The sequence below is a fragment of the Macrobrachium nipponense genome, chromosome 49 (genome assembly GCF_015104395.2).
Source record: "Macrobrachium nipponense isolate FS-2020 chromosome 49, ASM1510439v2, whole genome shotgun sequence".
Classification (NCBI taxonomy): Eukaryota; Metazoa; Arthropoda; class Malacostraca; order Decapoda; family Palaemonidae; genus Macrobrachium; species Macrobrachium nipponense.
Window position 1 is genome coordinate 14,277,896 of NC_087224.1, and position 16,544 is coordinate 14,294,439.

At 35.6% G+C, this 16,544-nt stretch overlaps 2 protein-coding genes across 2 annotated transcripts in view; both read left to right on the top strand.

Annotated features, from left to right (window-relative positions):
- Positions 1 to 7,649, top strand: part of LOC135205243 (cell adhesion molecule Dscam1-like) — a gene marked incomplete in the record, with an annotated part of 279,305 nt that extends 271,656 nt beyond the window's left edge. Inside the window, 1 exon segment of the mRNA XM_064235592.1 lies at positions 7,476 to 7,649. Coding sequence (XP_064091662.1) covers positions 7,476 to 7,649 — 174 coding nt within the window.
- A 242-nt stretch (positions 7,650 to 7,891) lies between these two features.
- LOC135205245 (cell adhesion molecule Dscam1-like) overlaps positions 7,892 to 16,544 on the top strand; it is a 261,713-nt gene continuing 253,060 nt past the window's right edge. Inside the window, exons 1-5 of the mRNA XM_064235593.1 lie at positions 7,892 to 7,907; positions 9,143 to 9,304; positions 11,115 to 11,276; positions 13,101 to 13,220; positions 14,643 to 14,804. Of these exons, the coding sequence (XP_064091663.1) occupies positions 7,892 to 7,907; positions 9,143 to 9,304; positions 11,115 to 11,276; positions 13,101 to 13,220; positions 14,643 to 14,804 (622 nt within the window). The remainder of the gene's footprint in view (positions 7,908 to 9,142; positions 9,305 to 11,114; positions 11,277 to 13,100; positions 13,221 to 14,642; positions 14,805 to 16,544) is intronic.

The following is a 16,544-nucleotide window of genomic DNA, read 5'->3' on the forward strand; positions in this document are numbered from 1 at the left end:
TTTTTAACCTGAGTTTCCGTTTCAGCGCTAAATGACCTCATAGATTCCAGTGCTGAGCCTTTGGCCTGGATTCTGTATTGTGTTCTATTCCATTGAATTACTTCTTAATTAATCAACCTTGACCTGACCTGACCTCCTCCCAGTGGTGACCCAGCAGTACGCAGCCGAGGTCATGACCGAACACGTCATTAAGGGCAACTCTGCCATCTTGAAGTGTTCGATTCCTTCCTTCGTCGCCGACTTCGTCACCGTTCAATCTTGGGTAGCAGACGACGGCACGACGATTTACCCGACCGAGAATTACGGTAAAAAGAGAGAAAAAGAGAGAGAGGGATTGTGACGTCATTCGTAATGTGACGTCACTGATGGAGACCTTTTTTTATGTTTATATAACTGATTAATTGCTTTTTATTGACAAGTGACAGGAACTTTTTTTCTTTTATAGAAAGCTGGGAAACTTTCGATTTCGACGTTTTTCGAATTTAGAAAATCATAGGAATTTATTCCATTTTTCTTTTCAGGAAATACGAGAATAATATTTGTTAATTTCCCCACTAATCTTGTTATATATTTTCTTTACAGGTTATAGAATACAGTCTGATCATTTTTTTCCTCTTACAGAAATCATAGAATATAGAATACACATAATTTTACCTCACTGTAATTATAGAATATTCTCAATAATTTTCCCCCTTACAGGTATTAGATAACATAATCTTCCCACATTTTCTCCTTACAGAAAAATATAACAAAATTATTCCCAATAACTACGTTTATTCTATGATATGTATTTGTAGTTATTAACACAAGTATCAAATATAATCTTGGTCCGAAGGACTGATTTTTTATGGTGTTTCCGGACTCGTTTTATACTCGGTTACCCGTCAAAGTAGTGAACAGACCCAGTGTTCCTTAACTTTATTAATCGAGGGACCGCCTGCGGAATCTCGTTACAGTTGGTCGCATTTCGTGGTCACCCACCCGAGTAATGATCAGAGTCAAATTTCCATCCAGTAAAGGGTATCTTTTTCGCTTCCTCGTGTTGTTTGATCCTGTTTTGGGTTATATATGGGCATCGGGATGCCCTCCCCTTCGGCCTCTGCGTAAAGGGAAGTCAGTGGTGCCGTGTGAAGATCATATGTAAGAGATTACAGTTTATAAGATTTTATTTTCGTGACTATCCTTGGGAGTATCACGCCCTTCGGAGTACTACTCCCTTCGGAGGTCCTTATGAGTCTCGGTACTCCAAAGGTAAGGTCTTGAGTGCCATAGACTCAAAGACCTCCCTGGAGTATTCGAACTCCAAGACCTCCTCTGGAGCATCGCTTCAAAAATACCCTTTTGTTCTAGAGATATTGATCTCGGCTTCACTCACTGGAATAACTCTCTCTCTCTCTCTCTCTCTCTCTCTCTCTCTCTTCTCTCTCTCTCTCTCTCTGTGACATTTGTTCCTCGTCTGTTGACCTTAGGTTCTTCGACGCCATTGTGCTGAATTTAGTCAGTTTGTTGTCTTTGTGGACATTCTCTTTAAAGATGTGAAATTTAAATAGCTTAAAATTCCTCTATATAATTCTTATTTCAATCTTGTGGTTTGACCTTCTTCGCTTTTATCCTCAGTTCTATTTATTTATTTATTTATATTTTGTCTCCCTTTCTTTTCTCCTTCATATCTGCTTATTCTCCCCTTTTTCATTTATCATTAAATTGACAGAATTGATTAGGTTCAGATTTTCCATTTGGTGTGAGCTTTCATCTCGTTTATTCTTTGATTTTTATTTGCCAAAGTTTCCAACCCTTAATCGAATTTCAGCATTTCATATCGTTCTTGAATTTACCCCCTTTGTCGTCTCCATTTTCCTTTTCTTGTTTATCATCATCTTTTCTCTCTTCATCCTTTGTACAACAAATTTGCCTACTCATCATCCTCGTATTTCGGTTGAGGTAAAATGATCAATTTTCCAGCCACTTCATTCGACCTTTGTTTCTTCTTCTTGCGCAAAGAGTTTTAACTGTTGCCTGATACTCGCTCTTTCTTATATGCATTTTGTTGTTTTCTTTAAATGTTGTTTTAGAAGCGTAGATTTATCTTTGCTTTCAATTTCCTTCTGTTTATTTAATCTCCCAGTTTCTAGTAATTTATACTCTCTTAACTTTCAGTAACACATCATATTCACTTTCAACAAGGCTCTTATTATGTGTTAATACCTTTTTTACGATTTGATTTCTTCAGTAACCACATTTCTTATCATCCTATTGCCTTCGCATCGCTTATCGTCGTAACCTAACCTAACCTAATCTTTTCTCACAAACTCCAACGCTTCTTCCCAAATAGTCGTGCACCAGACCTACCAGTCAGAGGCCGACAACGAATACGTCATCAAGGGCAACTCTGCCATTATCAAATGCGAGATTCCTTCCTACGTCGCCGACTTCGTCAGCGTTCAGTCCTGGGTGGACGATGATGGGCACTCCTACTACCCTAGCGGGGATTATGGTAAATGAGAGACGTTCGAGGGAGCTTATAAGCCATTAGGGAGAAAGAGACTGAATAATTCTGCCTTTATACCCTGATCAGGTGTTGGTGTCTTCAGTCTTTCTGTCACAGGGTCAGGAAGTTGGTCACTGATTGTAATCCCGCTAGAATCTTTTATTTCTCACCTGTGTGGCTTGTATAGGTACCTTAATCACTCACTCACCTATAGATATACAACTTAAGGTACCCTACTCACCTACCAGACTTCAGAATTCACCAGCATACAGGGCTGACTCGTAGCTTCAGCCGAAATATATCTGGTTGTACTGCACTAATTAAAGATTTTTGAAGGATCCTACTAATTCAGACAGTGCTATTAACGTGAATAAGTTCTACAGGGCATGGTTGACAACGAGGCCTGAAACTCACCTGATTATATACCAACCAGACATTCTTACAGATAATAATTGTTACTGAAGTTACTGATACTTGCATCGTGACTCAGGGATCCGATTTAATGGCCACGGGTCACATTGACGCCTGAGACCTGCTGTAGTTTCATCCGAGCTGGAAGGTTCCCTTGGGTGTCGTATGTCTTGTTTACGGAGATCTGTCGGAACAGGGTTGAAAGAATTCTGGCCAGCTGGAAGAGGCCTATTCCTTGTATCGGATCTTTGAAGATTGGGCGTTTTGTTGCCTGCGACTACTTCGGTTTTTGTCTTGTTTATCTTGACCTAATCTCTGTTTTTTCAGTTGTTTTCGAATTAGTACCAAATTCTTGGTATTTTTTATATTTTGAAAAATAGTAATAATTGTAAAAACGTCATGGGAGGATTCGAAAGAAAATTAAGAAAACCGTACCAGTTACATTCACAGTTCTTCATTATTTTATTTTAAATTTTGTCGATTTCTTTTCGTTTTTCCTTTTGATGTCCGTCTTGTCATTTATCTTTATTTATCTCTAATTGAAATATCTTTTCATACTTCAGATTTCATCTTCATTCTTGTCATTTATCATTATTTATTTCTAATTAAATTATCTTTTCATACTTCAGCTTTCATCTTTATTCGTTTCTGTTTTAATTAATTTATTTAATCGTGGTTAATTCTAATATCCCTTGCTGGGGTCAATTTGTTCCACAACTTCATGATTCCTCATTTCTAAAAACGATTTATTCTTCACTGTTGTTTCCTCAGTCCTTGAACTGAAATTTATTCCTCAACGTCCTGCCTCTTTGATTTTTGAGCAAAATATATTTTTCAACTTTATTTTCAATTGATCTTCAACTTTATCATTCCTCCAAATTTATTTCTCAGGCAGCCTTGTAAGTCTGCGTTATGGATTTGTTTTCGTTTCTACCCAAATTTATTCTTGTTGAAAGTTTTTTCGAGCTCAGTTTATTGAACATTCATCCACTTTTCAGTTGTGTAGTTTTTCTGCCATCTTGGTCGAGGCAAGTTTTTTTTTTTTATATAATTTCTATTTAATTTGTCATTTGCTCACGCCTTCAGGAACATTTCTTCTCTGTTCTTCGTTGGCAGATTTCTTTTGCAAGATGTTTCTGAAAGCTGTTTTCTTACTACTGTAGGTAGGCTGTTCTTCACTGGCTTTCCTTCTTCATTCTATGCCTCTGTCATCTTACCTGTTGAGAGAGAGAGAGAGAAGAGAAGAGAGAGGAGAGATTAGGAAGACAGACCCGAGAGAGAGAGAGAGAGAGAGGGTATTTTTGTTTATTATTTTCCCTAAACTTTCTTCCTCTTTGGTTCTAAGCCCCTTTGGTTAATTTGTTCCTTAATGCTAAATTTCCTCACCTGTCAAGAAAACTTCTCACCTGACAACCGTGTCCCTTCTCTCAATCATACAGCAGTCTTTTATTACTTTTCCTCACTTGTGGAGGTTAAATTCTCTCCTCACCACCTCCAAAATCTCTCTGTTTTAGATCAGGCATAGATGTAATTTTTTTTTTCTTAGCTGGCCATCTGACCTATATGTCTTCGAAGTCTTCACCATTACCTCCTTACCTCTCGAGGTCAATTCGCCTCCCCCCCCCCCCCTCACAATCTTACCTCACCCTCTCTCTCTCTCTCTCAGTCGTCCACCAGAGTTACCAGCTGGAGGCCCACAACGAAAACGTCATCCGAGGAAATTCGGCGATTATTAAATGCGTCATCCCTTCGTTCGTGGCCGATTTCGTACACGTCCAGGCCTGGGTAGACACTGAGGGCCTGGCTTACTATCCTAACTCGAACTATGGTAAAATTGGGGTCTCCTAACTATCCTTAAGCAGTGTCTTAGTGTGTTTAAGTTGGACTATCTTGCTCCCCCTTCTGCAGTGCTCTAATTTATTGGAAATATGTGGGTGGGTCGCTTGAAGGATTTGCCAGTTTGAAAAGTGACCCTTGTGATTTTTTTGTATTGCTGGTCAGTGGGCAGTGTCTCTGTGACTCCATTATGGGCAGTTGACCATTTTCGTGTATTGTCTAATTATTGTCCTGATTTTCTTTATAGTCTAATTTATTGTCATAATTTTCTTTATACTGTCTAATTATTGTCATACTTTTCTTGCAGTGTATAGCAACTTTAATCATTCCTCTCATGTATAATTGTTGTGATAATATTCTTGTGATGTCAAAGCACTAATAATGTTTTAGTATTATTATTCTAATAATTTCGCCTTCCAGATTTGTATGTCTAACAATGTATACGTTCGTATCTTACTGCATATTCAACTTAATCTAACATTTCCAGGATGTTAAAAACATACCTTCTGAGACTATATACTTTAGTTTTCAGGTAGAAATACCTGAAGTGTTAAAGATTTTACCTTTCAGGTCTAACCGAACTTATTTCTCAGATTATTTTTCAGACAAGTTTATTGTGTTCTTGTTTTTTATACTGTGAGATAAATGCTATCGAGTTTAGTTCATGGATTATTATATAATATACACAATTTATTTTTCAGGAAGTTATACTGAACACCCAGTACATTTCAGATAGCGTGATTATTTTGAATTACCTGATAAAGAGCACAATTTTTTTTCAGGAAATTTACAATTAATATGACATTTTTCTTTTACAGGGACTTCAATTCAGTTATGCATTGATTAGACTGCATTTGCAGGATTTGGAATCTATAAGAACTCTTTGTTAAAGATTAACTATATTTATTTAATTTTGAGTTAAAGAACCTTATTTAACTGTGTTTTTCCCGTCTGTAACAATAACGGTACTTTGGTCTGAGTCGTGGGACAGTACGTACCGTCCCAGAGGTAGACGCTTCTTAATAGTGGACATTATATATATATATAGAGTATATATATATACTATATATATATATATATATATACATATATGATATATAAATTATAATGGGTGGCTCCTTGGAAATAGAATACTTTAGCCCTTACCATACATCATATCAACCACTTATTATTATTTATTATTATTATTATTATTTTATTATTATTATTATTATTATTATTATTATTATTTTATTATTATTATTATTTCCTTTTTATCATCATCATCAATCTTCCCATATTCCCTACCCCTTATCATATCTGAGGCTGCCTCAGGTGGCGCTGAGAAAAGTCCTCAGGGGCGGTTCCCAGTGGGTCCATGAATCAGGCAAATTTGGGGCGTTGGGGGGGGGGGGGGTTGCGGCCGATTTCAATTTCCGTCGGGTGTGATAGAGAGCCAACTTATACAAAAGGAACCTTTGTATTTTTTTTTTTTTTTTTTTTTTTTTTTTTTTTTTTTTTTTAAACACGGTATTCGACAATGGAAGATTCACCAGGCGTTTCTTTTGTTTCTTTGTTTGTGGGGCTTTGTTTATTTGTGGGAGGGTAGGATTATGTTTATTTAAATTTGTTAATTTGTTTTTTATTGTGAAGATTGTTTTTGTTAGCGTTTTCAGTATTGTTTATGGCTTGTTTATTTGTTTAGTTGTGTTTTATGTTTTCATTTGATCATGTTGCTGGCTTAGGGCTCTCTCTCTCTCTCTCTCTCTCTCTCTCTCTCTCTCTCATAACTGGTTTTCCATCGTTTTACAATATGGAATTTTTTTTTTTTACATCGACATATTTTTGCAAATAATTACCAGAAGATTTATACTTTTGTTGATTATTTTTATTTTATTTTATTATTCATTTCCATTCATGTTTTCATCTCTTTTCACTATTCTTTGCCATTTAAATCTATTTTGCTTCATTCATTTATTTATTATGGCAATAACTCACTTTCATGACATGCTTCCAATCAATTTTAACTCATTCATATTATAATTATGTCTTTGACTTCAACAAAATGTCAAATTTTCTTCATATGACGAAAACAAACATTTCTCTACTCTGCCATATAACTTCTTGTAAACATTTACTGGCAACTTTGTACTTACATATCACGCACATGTTGGAAACAATTCAGTGATCAACGTGGAGAAAACAAGTCTTTGCCTAGTGCTGGATAATCGGAAAGCATTTTCAATGCAAACCATAAGTCGCGAACTTGTATCCAACATGTTTGTGGTGTGTCTGACATGTTTATAACATGTATGTGATGTGTGCAACATGTTTACGACATTTTGGTGATGTTTGCGGCAAATTGCTGGCATTTTTTTACCACATTTTTGTCATTTGGGACATGTTTATGGCGTGATGTGCGTGCAACATGTATGTGAAGTTTTTGTGATGTTTACGACATGTTGCTGACATGGTTACATGTGATGTGTGTATGGAACATGTTTGAACATTTTCTGTGATGTTTCCTACATGTTGCCGACACGGTAACATGTGATATGTGGGCAACATGTATGCAAAATTTTTTATGTTTGCGACATGTTGCCGACATGTGTACGACATGTCTTGCCTTACTGTGGACGCTTAACGCGAAAATAATATTTACACCCCTCCCACCCACCCCTTAAAAACCGAAGTGGTTCACCAAAGCTACGTCATAGAGGCGGACAACGAACACGTCATCCTGGGCAACTCTGCCATCATCAAATGCGAGATTCCTTCCTTCGTCGCCGACTTCGTCAGCGTCCAGGCTTGGGTGGACGGCGATGGGAGGAGTTACACGCCCGCGCAGGATGGCCGATATGGTAATGGGTGGGGGCGGGGAGTAGCCCTCTATGATAATGACAATTTATTATTCCTTTCATATGGAGGTGGGTGACTCGTGGGCGTGTCAGAGTCGTGTTGACGATGATGATGATGATGATGATTATTAATAATAATAATAATAATTAATATTAATTAATTATTATTATTATTATTATTATTATTATTATTATTATTACCTTATTATTATTAAAAAAAGGTTCATTAGGGATATGTCTTTGATAAAAACAGATATACAGGAAGGGAAAACGAAGGGATAGCCAGGTTTTATCAGCTTGGCTTTGAGGTAGGAAGAAAATGGCAGCTCATTATTGTAATGGAGAAGGCTAATGGGATTCTACCTTACAGGGTATTTAATATATATCTATATATATATATATATATATATATATATATATTATATATATATATATATTAGTGGTTATTGACTCCCATTTTATAATGATTTAAGTGGTGGGTTTGTTCCGTCTTCTTATATACGATTCATTTCAGGATCTAGAATTCTCTTTTCCTCTGTGTTTCCAGAGGCTTTTAACCTGATTGCGAGTCAGCTGTCGTGGGTTGCAGGCGTGCGTAATCCTTACTATTCGAGGGTCATACTACTGAAACGATGCTTTGCCGCTCGCTCTCTCTCTCTCTCTCTCTCTTCTCTCTCTTCTCCTCTCTCTCTCTCTCTCTCTCTCTCTATCTACTCTCTCTCAAAATCTAAAACATTTTTTTTTATTTGATTTTGTACTTTTTTCTTTTTTTTCTTTATGTAGATGGAAATATTTTTTCACATTTAAAGTCTCTCATACTTAGGTGTTTATATTATTTATTTATTTATTTACTCATCTGTTTTATCATCTTTTCGTGACCTGTATTTAACCAAAGTCTGTTTTTTTCTACCTAAGTAAATATATCCGCATACCACGAACTCTGACAGCAATACTGAAAGGTATTCAACCCTTTTATTATCAAAACACCGTCAGTCAATCTCTCTATTCTGTCCTTTTCAAATATCCATTCGTAAACGTCTATTTTCCTAGGATACCTGTCTTGTTTTCTTTGTTTTGGTTTATCTGTCAATTTATGCTTTATTTTTTTTTATTTATTTTAATTTTATTTTCATTTCTCAATGTTCTCTAGACGTTTGCAGCCTCTTAATGCTCATATTATTTATTTATTTTTTTAGTGGCAATAATGTTCAAAGATGTTTTCTCATTTCTTTGCTCTCTCTCTCTCTCTCTCTCTCTCTCTCTCTCTCTCTCTCTCTCTCTCTCTCCTTTCTCTCTCCTCTCTCTCCAAATACCAGCCCCATTGTCATCGGTCCTAGCACTCTAGACGTCCCATTCAGCTTGATCAACGTTCAACAAAGTACCTCTTTTTCACCTCCCACCCATAAACATAGTCTCTCTCTCTCTCTCTCTCTCTCTCTCTCTCTCTCTCTCTCTCTCTCTCTCTCTCTCTCTCATACCAGCCCATGTCATATACTAGACACCCCATTGAACTCAATCACCATTCAAAATTACCTCTTTTTCTCACCCTCTCCCCCTTAAAAAAAAATAGTGATCTCCCAGTCCTACCTCCTGGAGGCCGAGTCGGAGAACGTCATCAGAGGTAACTCGGCCGTCCTCAAGTGCAAAATCCCCTCCTTCGTCGCCGACTTCGTCAGCGTCCAGGCCTGGGTGGATGATGAGGGGAACAATTATTACCCCAACGAGAAATATGGTAGTGGGTTTTGGGGAGGGTTGTGGGGGTGTTGTAGTGGTCTTTATTGGAAGGGATGGTGGGTATAGGGGTGGGGAAAACTTGGTGTAGTAAGGCTATGTAATGTTGGTAAAGGACTTGTATTTCCAGTAATGAAAGTGGTTATAAGGACTTGTATTTCCAGTAATGAAATTGGTAATGCTGGTAAGGACTTGCGTTGCCAGTAATGAAAGTGGTAATAAGGACTTGCATTGCCAGTAATGAAAGTGTTAATCTGGTAATTACTTGCATTGCCAGAATGAAAGTCATAATGCTGGTACGGACTTTGAGTGCCAGTAATGAAAGTGTCAATGCTGGTAAGGACTTGCATTGCCAGTAAGGAAAGTCGTATTAAGGACTTTCATGGCCAGTAATGAAATTGGTAATGCTGGTAAGGACTTTGAGCGTCAGTAATGAAAGTGGTAACGCTGATAATTACTTGGGTTCACAGTAATTAAAGTGATACTGCTGACAAGAACTTGCATTGCCAGTAATGAAAGTGGTAATTCTGGTAGTTACTTGCATTGCCAGTAATGAAATTGGTAATGAAGGTGGAATTGCCAGGAATGCGATTTTGCAATGCAATCGGTAGCCAAATTGTCATTGCCAGTTGGCAATGAAATTGGTATTACTAGTAATGCCAAAGATAACGGAATTAACAAATTATTCACTTATTTTACAGCTCTTCAATTAATTTTACACGAATCATTCATTTTTACAGGTTCCGAAGGATTCATAGATAACCATTCATTTATTTGACAGATTTCGAAGGATTGTACGTTGAATGAAAACAGGTTTTTAATTTTTAATTTTTAAAGATTAATATCAAAATTTTTTCTCTTCCAGGTTTTTTTTTTTGGAAAAAACGGCTTATGAAATAATTTTACATTTTCCAGGATATCATTTATTCAATAGATTGCTAATGACTATTTTGATCTCCAGAGCCATTTTGCCCGTCTCCTCCCTCATATCCCAACCCAGTTTCATCTGAATCTATTCGTTCGTATTCTCTTTTATATATATATATATATATATATATATATAATATATATATATATATATATATATATGTAGCCTGTCTCTGTGTCTTCATTAACTAATTTTTCATTTTCAATGATGTCATCTTTTCCTGTCAAAAATATCTTCAGGTTAAAACTGGTTTAATGCAATTGAGTTTATTAAAGAAAGTAATTATTTCATTTCTATTGTAACATTTTTATATGATTTCTCATATTGCTTATTTTACGATGGAGAAAAATGCGCAAAACTTTTATTTGTCATCGTCATTGATGATAATTATAGAAGCATTTATTATTCTTTTCTTATTTCTGTCTCCGTTTCCACCTGTTAATAAAATCTGTAATCAATTTCCCAACCCTTTCTGTTTGTTGTCTTTTATTTTTCCACTTGAATCCAAATTTTATCTTTTTATTCTTTTATTTGGCAATTTTATTCAAAAGTTTCTCTTTTCATCTTTTATTTTTCAAATTTAATCAAACTTTCTCATTTCCATCTTTTATTTTTCTACAATAATCCAGTTTCCTTCTTTATCTTTTATTTTTCAGTCTTAATCAAACGTTTCTCTGTTCATCTTTTATTCTTCAGTTTCAAATAAAATAAAAGACTAAAATAAAAACTTTTCTATTTTAGTCTTTTATTTTTCAATGCACAACAACCTCATCCATCACCTCAATCGCTTTTATTAACATAATCAAAAACAAAAGCCTAAAATAAAAAAATAACAATAAATATAAAACCTAAATTTAAGTCACATTTCCCCCCCTGCACTCAGTGGTGTACCAGGATTACCTCACAGAGGCCGAGAACGAATACGTCATCAGAGGTAATTCAGTCGTCATGAAGTGCAAGATCCCTTCCTTCGTCGCCGACTTCGTCAGCGTCCAGTCTTGGACGGATACCGAAGGAGTGTCCTATTATCCTTCACAGGATTATGGTAAAAAAAAAAAATGGGGGGAAATATCCTTATTTAGAATTAGGAGATTGAGTTCTGGATTAATGTATTTTTTTTTTCTTATTTCAGGATAACGTTTTAATTCTCTCTCTCTCTCTCTCTCTCTCTCTCTCTCTCTCTCTCTCTCTCTCTCTCTCTCTCTCTCTCTCTCTCTCTCTCTCTCCTTCCTTATAATGAGCAATTCATTGCAACAATAATAAATCTATTTTACAGGTTACAAGTTGGATACTCTCTCTCTCTCTCTCTCTCTCTCTCTCTCTCTCTCTCTCTCTCTCGTCACTCTCTCGTTCGTTATGGTGATCAATCTATTGCAATAATGATAAATGTTATCTTTTCTATATTGCAGGTAATAATATGACCTATTTTATTAAGCAAATTACAACCTAACTGATTTGAATTTGCAGGTACCTGAATATAACCGTTACTTAATATGCAGTTTTTGTGTGGATATTAATTTAAGATATTTATTATTATTTTTATGTACCTGGTATGATGTCATCCATTTTTATCTTCTGTGTGATTTAATTAATATAAGGTTGTGATTGTTATTATTATAATTGTTATTGATTTTTAAATAACAAGGAAACCAGAATAATACATAGAAATTTGGTGTCAATATGTTTACTAATACACCCATCTACACTTTTATTTGTTATACATAAAAAAATATCTACATATATTGCAATTGAGCTCTTTGGAGGAGTGGGGTTCACCATGAGAGGCCTTTTTTCCAACCCTGGCTGCAGCACACAACAGTCGGCTGAATCCAGGTTCTTTACTCACTACTTTCTTTTTGTAATGGGAGAATTTAATTGGTTTTTTATGGCTGTTCTTATTTGTTACTTTTGTGCCAAGGCCAAGGATCACTGGATAAGCTCTCTCTCTCTCTCTCTCTCTCTCTCTCTCTCTCTCTCTCTCTCTCTCTCTCTCTCATTTTTCGCTTTGAACAGACGACAGCAAGACAGTTTTCTTTCCTTCTCATTGCATAATTTAATCTCAAACCATTTTTCCATAATTATTTATTGATGATTATTTCATTTATTTCTTATTCATGGTTTATTCATTCCATATCATATAAATTCCTGGCGTCCATAAACTCTTTCATTAAAACTGTAATGAAAAATATTCATTCTGAACTTCTGTTATATCTTAATTTTATTTTTGTCATCTCTCTATTCATCTTCATTTGTATTTTGTATAACTTCCTGTATCAATCTGACCCTGTAACCTGTAACCTCGTATATCGTCGCTGTAATGTATCTGTAACGCTTCATGTTATCATAATCCTCGTAAGGATATTTCTTGCGTTATGTTATTGACAGTAATTCATCGTTTTATTGACTTTGTCCACTGGGGTTGTCACGCTGTGACGTCACTCCTTATTCGAATCCGTGCGAAAGATTTCGGCTTTGTATTAATTTTACGGATTAGTTTATATTAATATTATTTTAAGTTATGTTTCAAATTATTTATCATTTGTTTGTTAATTTCTATTCATAATTATACATATAACTTCGAAATTGAGTAGTAACCGTAGAAATAACCCACGTTTTAGCCTGTCGAAGTCGTGGTTGCCATGTAAGAAACGGACGCTTACGAAGCCTACGTCATCTAAGCCTAATGTCATCTCAATCCTTGCGAATGACTCGAGGTTTTTTCGTTTTCCTACAAAACTTTTTTTATTCTTTTCTTATTTATTATTAATTATCATTTACTAATTCATTTCACATTTCGCATTACTAAAAAAATAATTGCAAGTCATAATAGTTATTTAGATATTAAACTCTATAAATTTGTCCGCCGAAGTCGTGGCCCAGGAATACGAAACGGACGCGGACAAGGAGTACGTCATCAAGGGCAACAATGCCATCATGAAATGCGAGATTCCTTCCTTCGTCGCCAGACTTCGTCAGCGTCCAGTCCTGGGTAGACTCTGAGGGCATTGTCTATTTCCCCACGGAGGATTACGGTAATGAATTTTGGGCATGGGGTGGGGGGGGGTCGGGGTTTAGGGTATTGTTTTTCAAGTTTTGGTGGTATCTGCGAGGCTTTGTTGACCTCTTAATGCCTCAATGTGACCCATGAACTCATACTAATGCCAGTAATAATAATATTTATTTTCTCTCAGGCTCAATTTCTTCCTTTTAAAATGGGCAGGAGTTATAACCTGGAGACCAACGCTCTCTCTCTCTCTCTCTCTCTCTCTCTCTCTCTCTCTCTCTCTCTTAGTCGTGTGCTAATTTACATAATATTTTCATCGTACTTTATTAATTATAAATATTTTACCAGGTAAAACTAATATGTTACATTCTTATTACAGGTGTTTATGTAAACAGGTGGAGAAAATACACCTGTAACTAAAGAACTATATTTCTGTATCCTGTAGAATTCTCTTATTTTCTGTATAACTTACTCAAGTCAATTAAATTATTTTTGGCCCCTTATCTAATCACAGGTTCGACTCGTCATGCAAATTTATGTCACACAGGTGCATCAGTAATCAAAATTATTTAAATATATGTATCCCAACCTTTTTAATTTAGCTTTACGGTTTAAATACTTGGCCTTTAAGTCTGATTATACTATTACATTGACCTTCTGATAATACTTCTTCTGTTATTGCTTCTATATCCATTCGTAGGGGACATTTGAAACAGATACAATTAACATATACACAAAGCATCGCTTTTATTTCCGTCCTTTACTGATATTTTTATATTTTATTTCATCGTCCGGATATTTCATTTTTTTTACGTTTTGAAATTGTGTTGGAACTGAAATTTTTTTATTTTAAAATCGTTGGTCGTCTGAAATTTCGTTACGCCCATCTCTCTCTCTCTCTCTCTCTCTCTCTCTCTCTCTCTCTCTCTCTCTCTCTCTCTCTCTCTCTCATATTTTTTTTATATTATTTAGCACAATAACAAGTTCATCTATTTCACCTCATGACAGCTTCTGTAACCCTTCAGTGACCTTTCCTTTAACCTCTTGCTTTGACCTTTCTGTAACCATGTAACCCTTATTATGACCTTTCCATCTTGTGATACATTTACATTTTTTGGCACCTCCTGGATCTTCATGCAACCCTTCTCTAGTCCCTCCTGTAACACTTCTGTGGTTCTCTGACCCCCTGTAACCCTTCTTTTGACCTCATAACCTTTCATATGACCCTCTCTGATTACTTTTGTAACCCTTCTTCCTATGACCCTCTTTTTCTGCCTGCTGTAACCCTTATTGTGACCGCTGTAACCTTTGATTTAACCCTCATGTGACCCTGTTTTTATACTTTTCTAACCCTTTTTGTGACCGCTGCAACCTTTCATGTGACCTCTTCTTCCCCTTCCTCTAAAGTCGTGACCCAGGAATACAAGAGCCGAGTCCACGACGAGGATGTCCTTAAGGGCAACGCCGCCATCTTGAAGTGCGTCATTCCTTCCTTCGTCGCCGACTTCGTCAGCGTCCAGGCCTGGGAGGATCTGGAAGGGACCGTTTACAGGCCCACGGAAGGCTATGGTATGGTCCCGCCCCCCCTGGGTTGTAGGCCTAAGGATCCTTATTTTTAAAATTTTGACAGGGTTACTGACGACCCGTTTGATGGGTTGTGGATCCCTTTGAGGGGATTTTAGGCCTAAGGGCCTATTTTAGGACCTATGGATATGGGTCTTTTTTGGCGTGAATTTAGGGCTTAGGACCCTTTTTTGGAATGATGCGTTTTTACAGGCCTATTTTATGTCTTCATTGTTGGCCTAAAAAAACTTAAAATATGGGGTTTTCTTTTTTTTAATCCCATTGAAAACTTGATTTAGGGCACCTTAAATTCTACATCAGTGACTTGACTTTAGCCCTAAAAATTCAAATTTTTTTTTTCAGATGGACCATATTGCAATGAGGTCCTTTTTGTGCCTTGAATTTAGGCCTAAGGGCCCTTTGAATGTTTTATTTTAATATGCTTACTTAAAACCTCATTTAGGACATCTCAAAATGAAGAGGTCTATTTTGGTGCCATGATTTTAGGCCTAAAGAAACTTGAAATTTGGGATTTTCTTTTTCAGAAGGAGAGCATATTGAGATGGTGTTCTTTTGGTGTCCAGATCTTAGGCCTAAAGAACCTTTTAAAATTTAGGCTCTGAAATGGTTTCTGATTAATTTTAGTTTTTCTTTTTATTACAGATGGAAGAAATATTAATGAGACCTTTTCTGGGGAATATATTAGCCTTAATTACTTTCTAAAAAAAATTTACGGCCTATAGGAGCCCATGGAAAGGCCTAGTGGGTTACGATGCCCATTTAGTGCCCAGGTGTTAGGCCTGTGAGAATTTTAAATTTGTATTTTTTCAATTTCAGGCGGAGAATTTTTAAGGCCTACAAATATATAATTTATTTTCTCAATGTGTTATTTATAGTCTCATTGAGAATTATTCAGTTAAATTTATAATTGACTTCTTTCTACATTTATAATTCTCTCTCTCTCTCTCTCTCTCTCTCTCCCGCTCTCTCTCTCTCTCTCTCGCTCTCTCTCTCTCTCTCTCTCTCTCCTCTCTCTCTCTCTCTCTCTCTCTCTCTCTCTCTATCTCTCTCTCTCGTGATCTGAATAGGAACATTCTGTAAAAAATAAAAGAAATCATTTGGCCACTTGGTTACAAATCTGGCACCGAAAAGGCAGAAGAAACTGGAAAATGCATTTTTTAAAATACAAACATTCGTTCTGAAATCGGTATGTTATGCGATTATCGATATTTCATACGTATTTTACTTTTTTTATTTCAATTCATATCCGAATTTTGAAGTGATTTTACCTAACTCCTCCATTTCGTGTGTATATATATATATATATATATATATATATATATATATATATATAAATATATATATATATATAGTATATATATATATATATATATATATAGTTTGTTTTTTAAATATACTATTTTTTCAGTCCCAAATTTCACGTCTATCAAATTTTTTTTATTATAATCTTTTTTACTTAAATAATCATTTTTCATTCTTGTATATATTTTTTTCTTTTGTATTTGGTATTTTTTGATTTTCTATATTTCTCATTATCATTTTATCTATATTTTCTTCTTTTTGTTTATTCATTTGCTATTCGTCTCGTCTTCCATTACTCTCTCTCTCTCTCTCTCTCTCTCTCTCTCTCTCTCTCTCTCTCTCTCTCTCTCTCTCTCTTTATATATATATATATATATATATATATATGTATATATAATATATATATGTATATATACATCATAC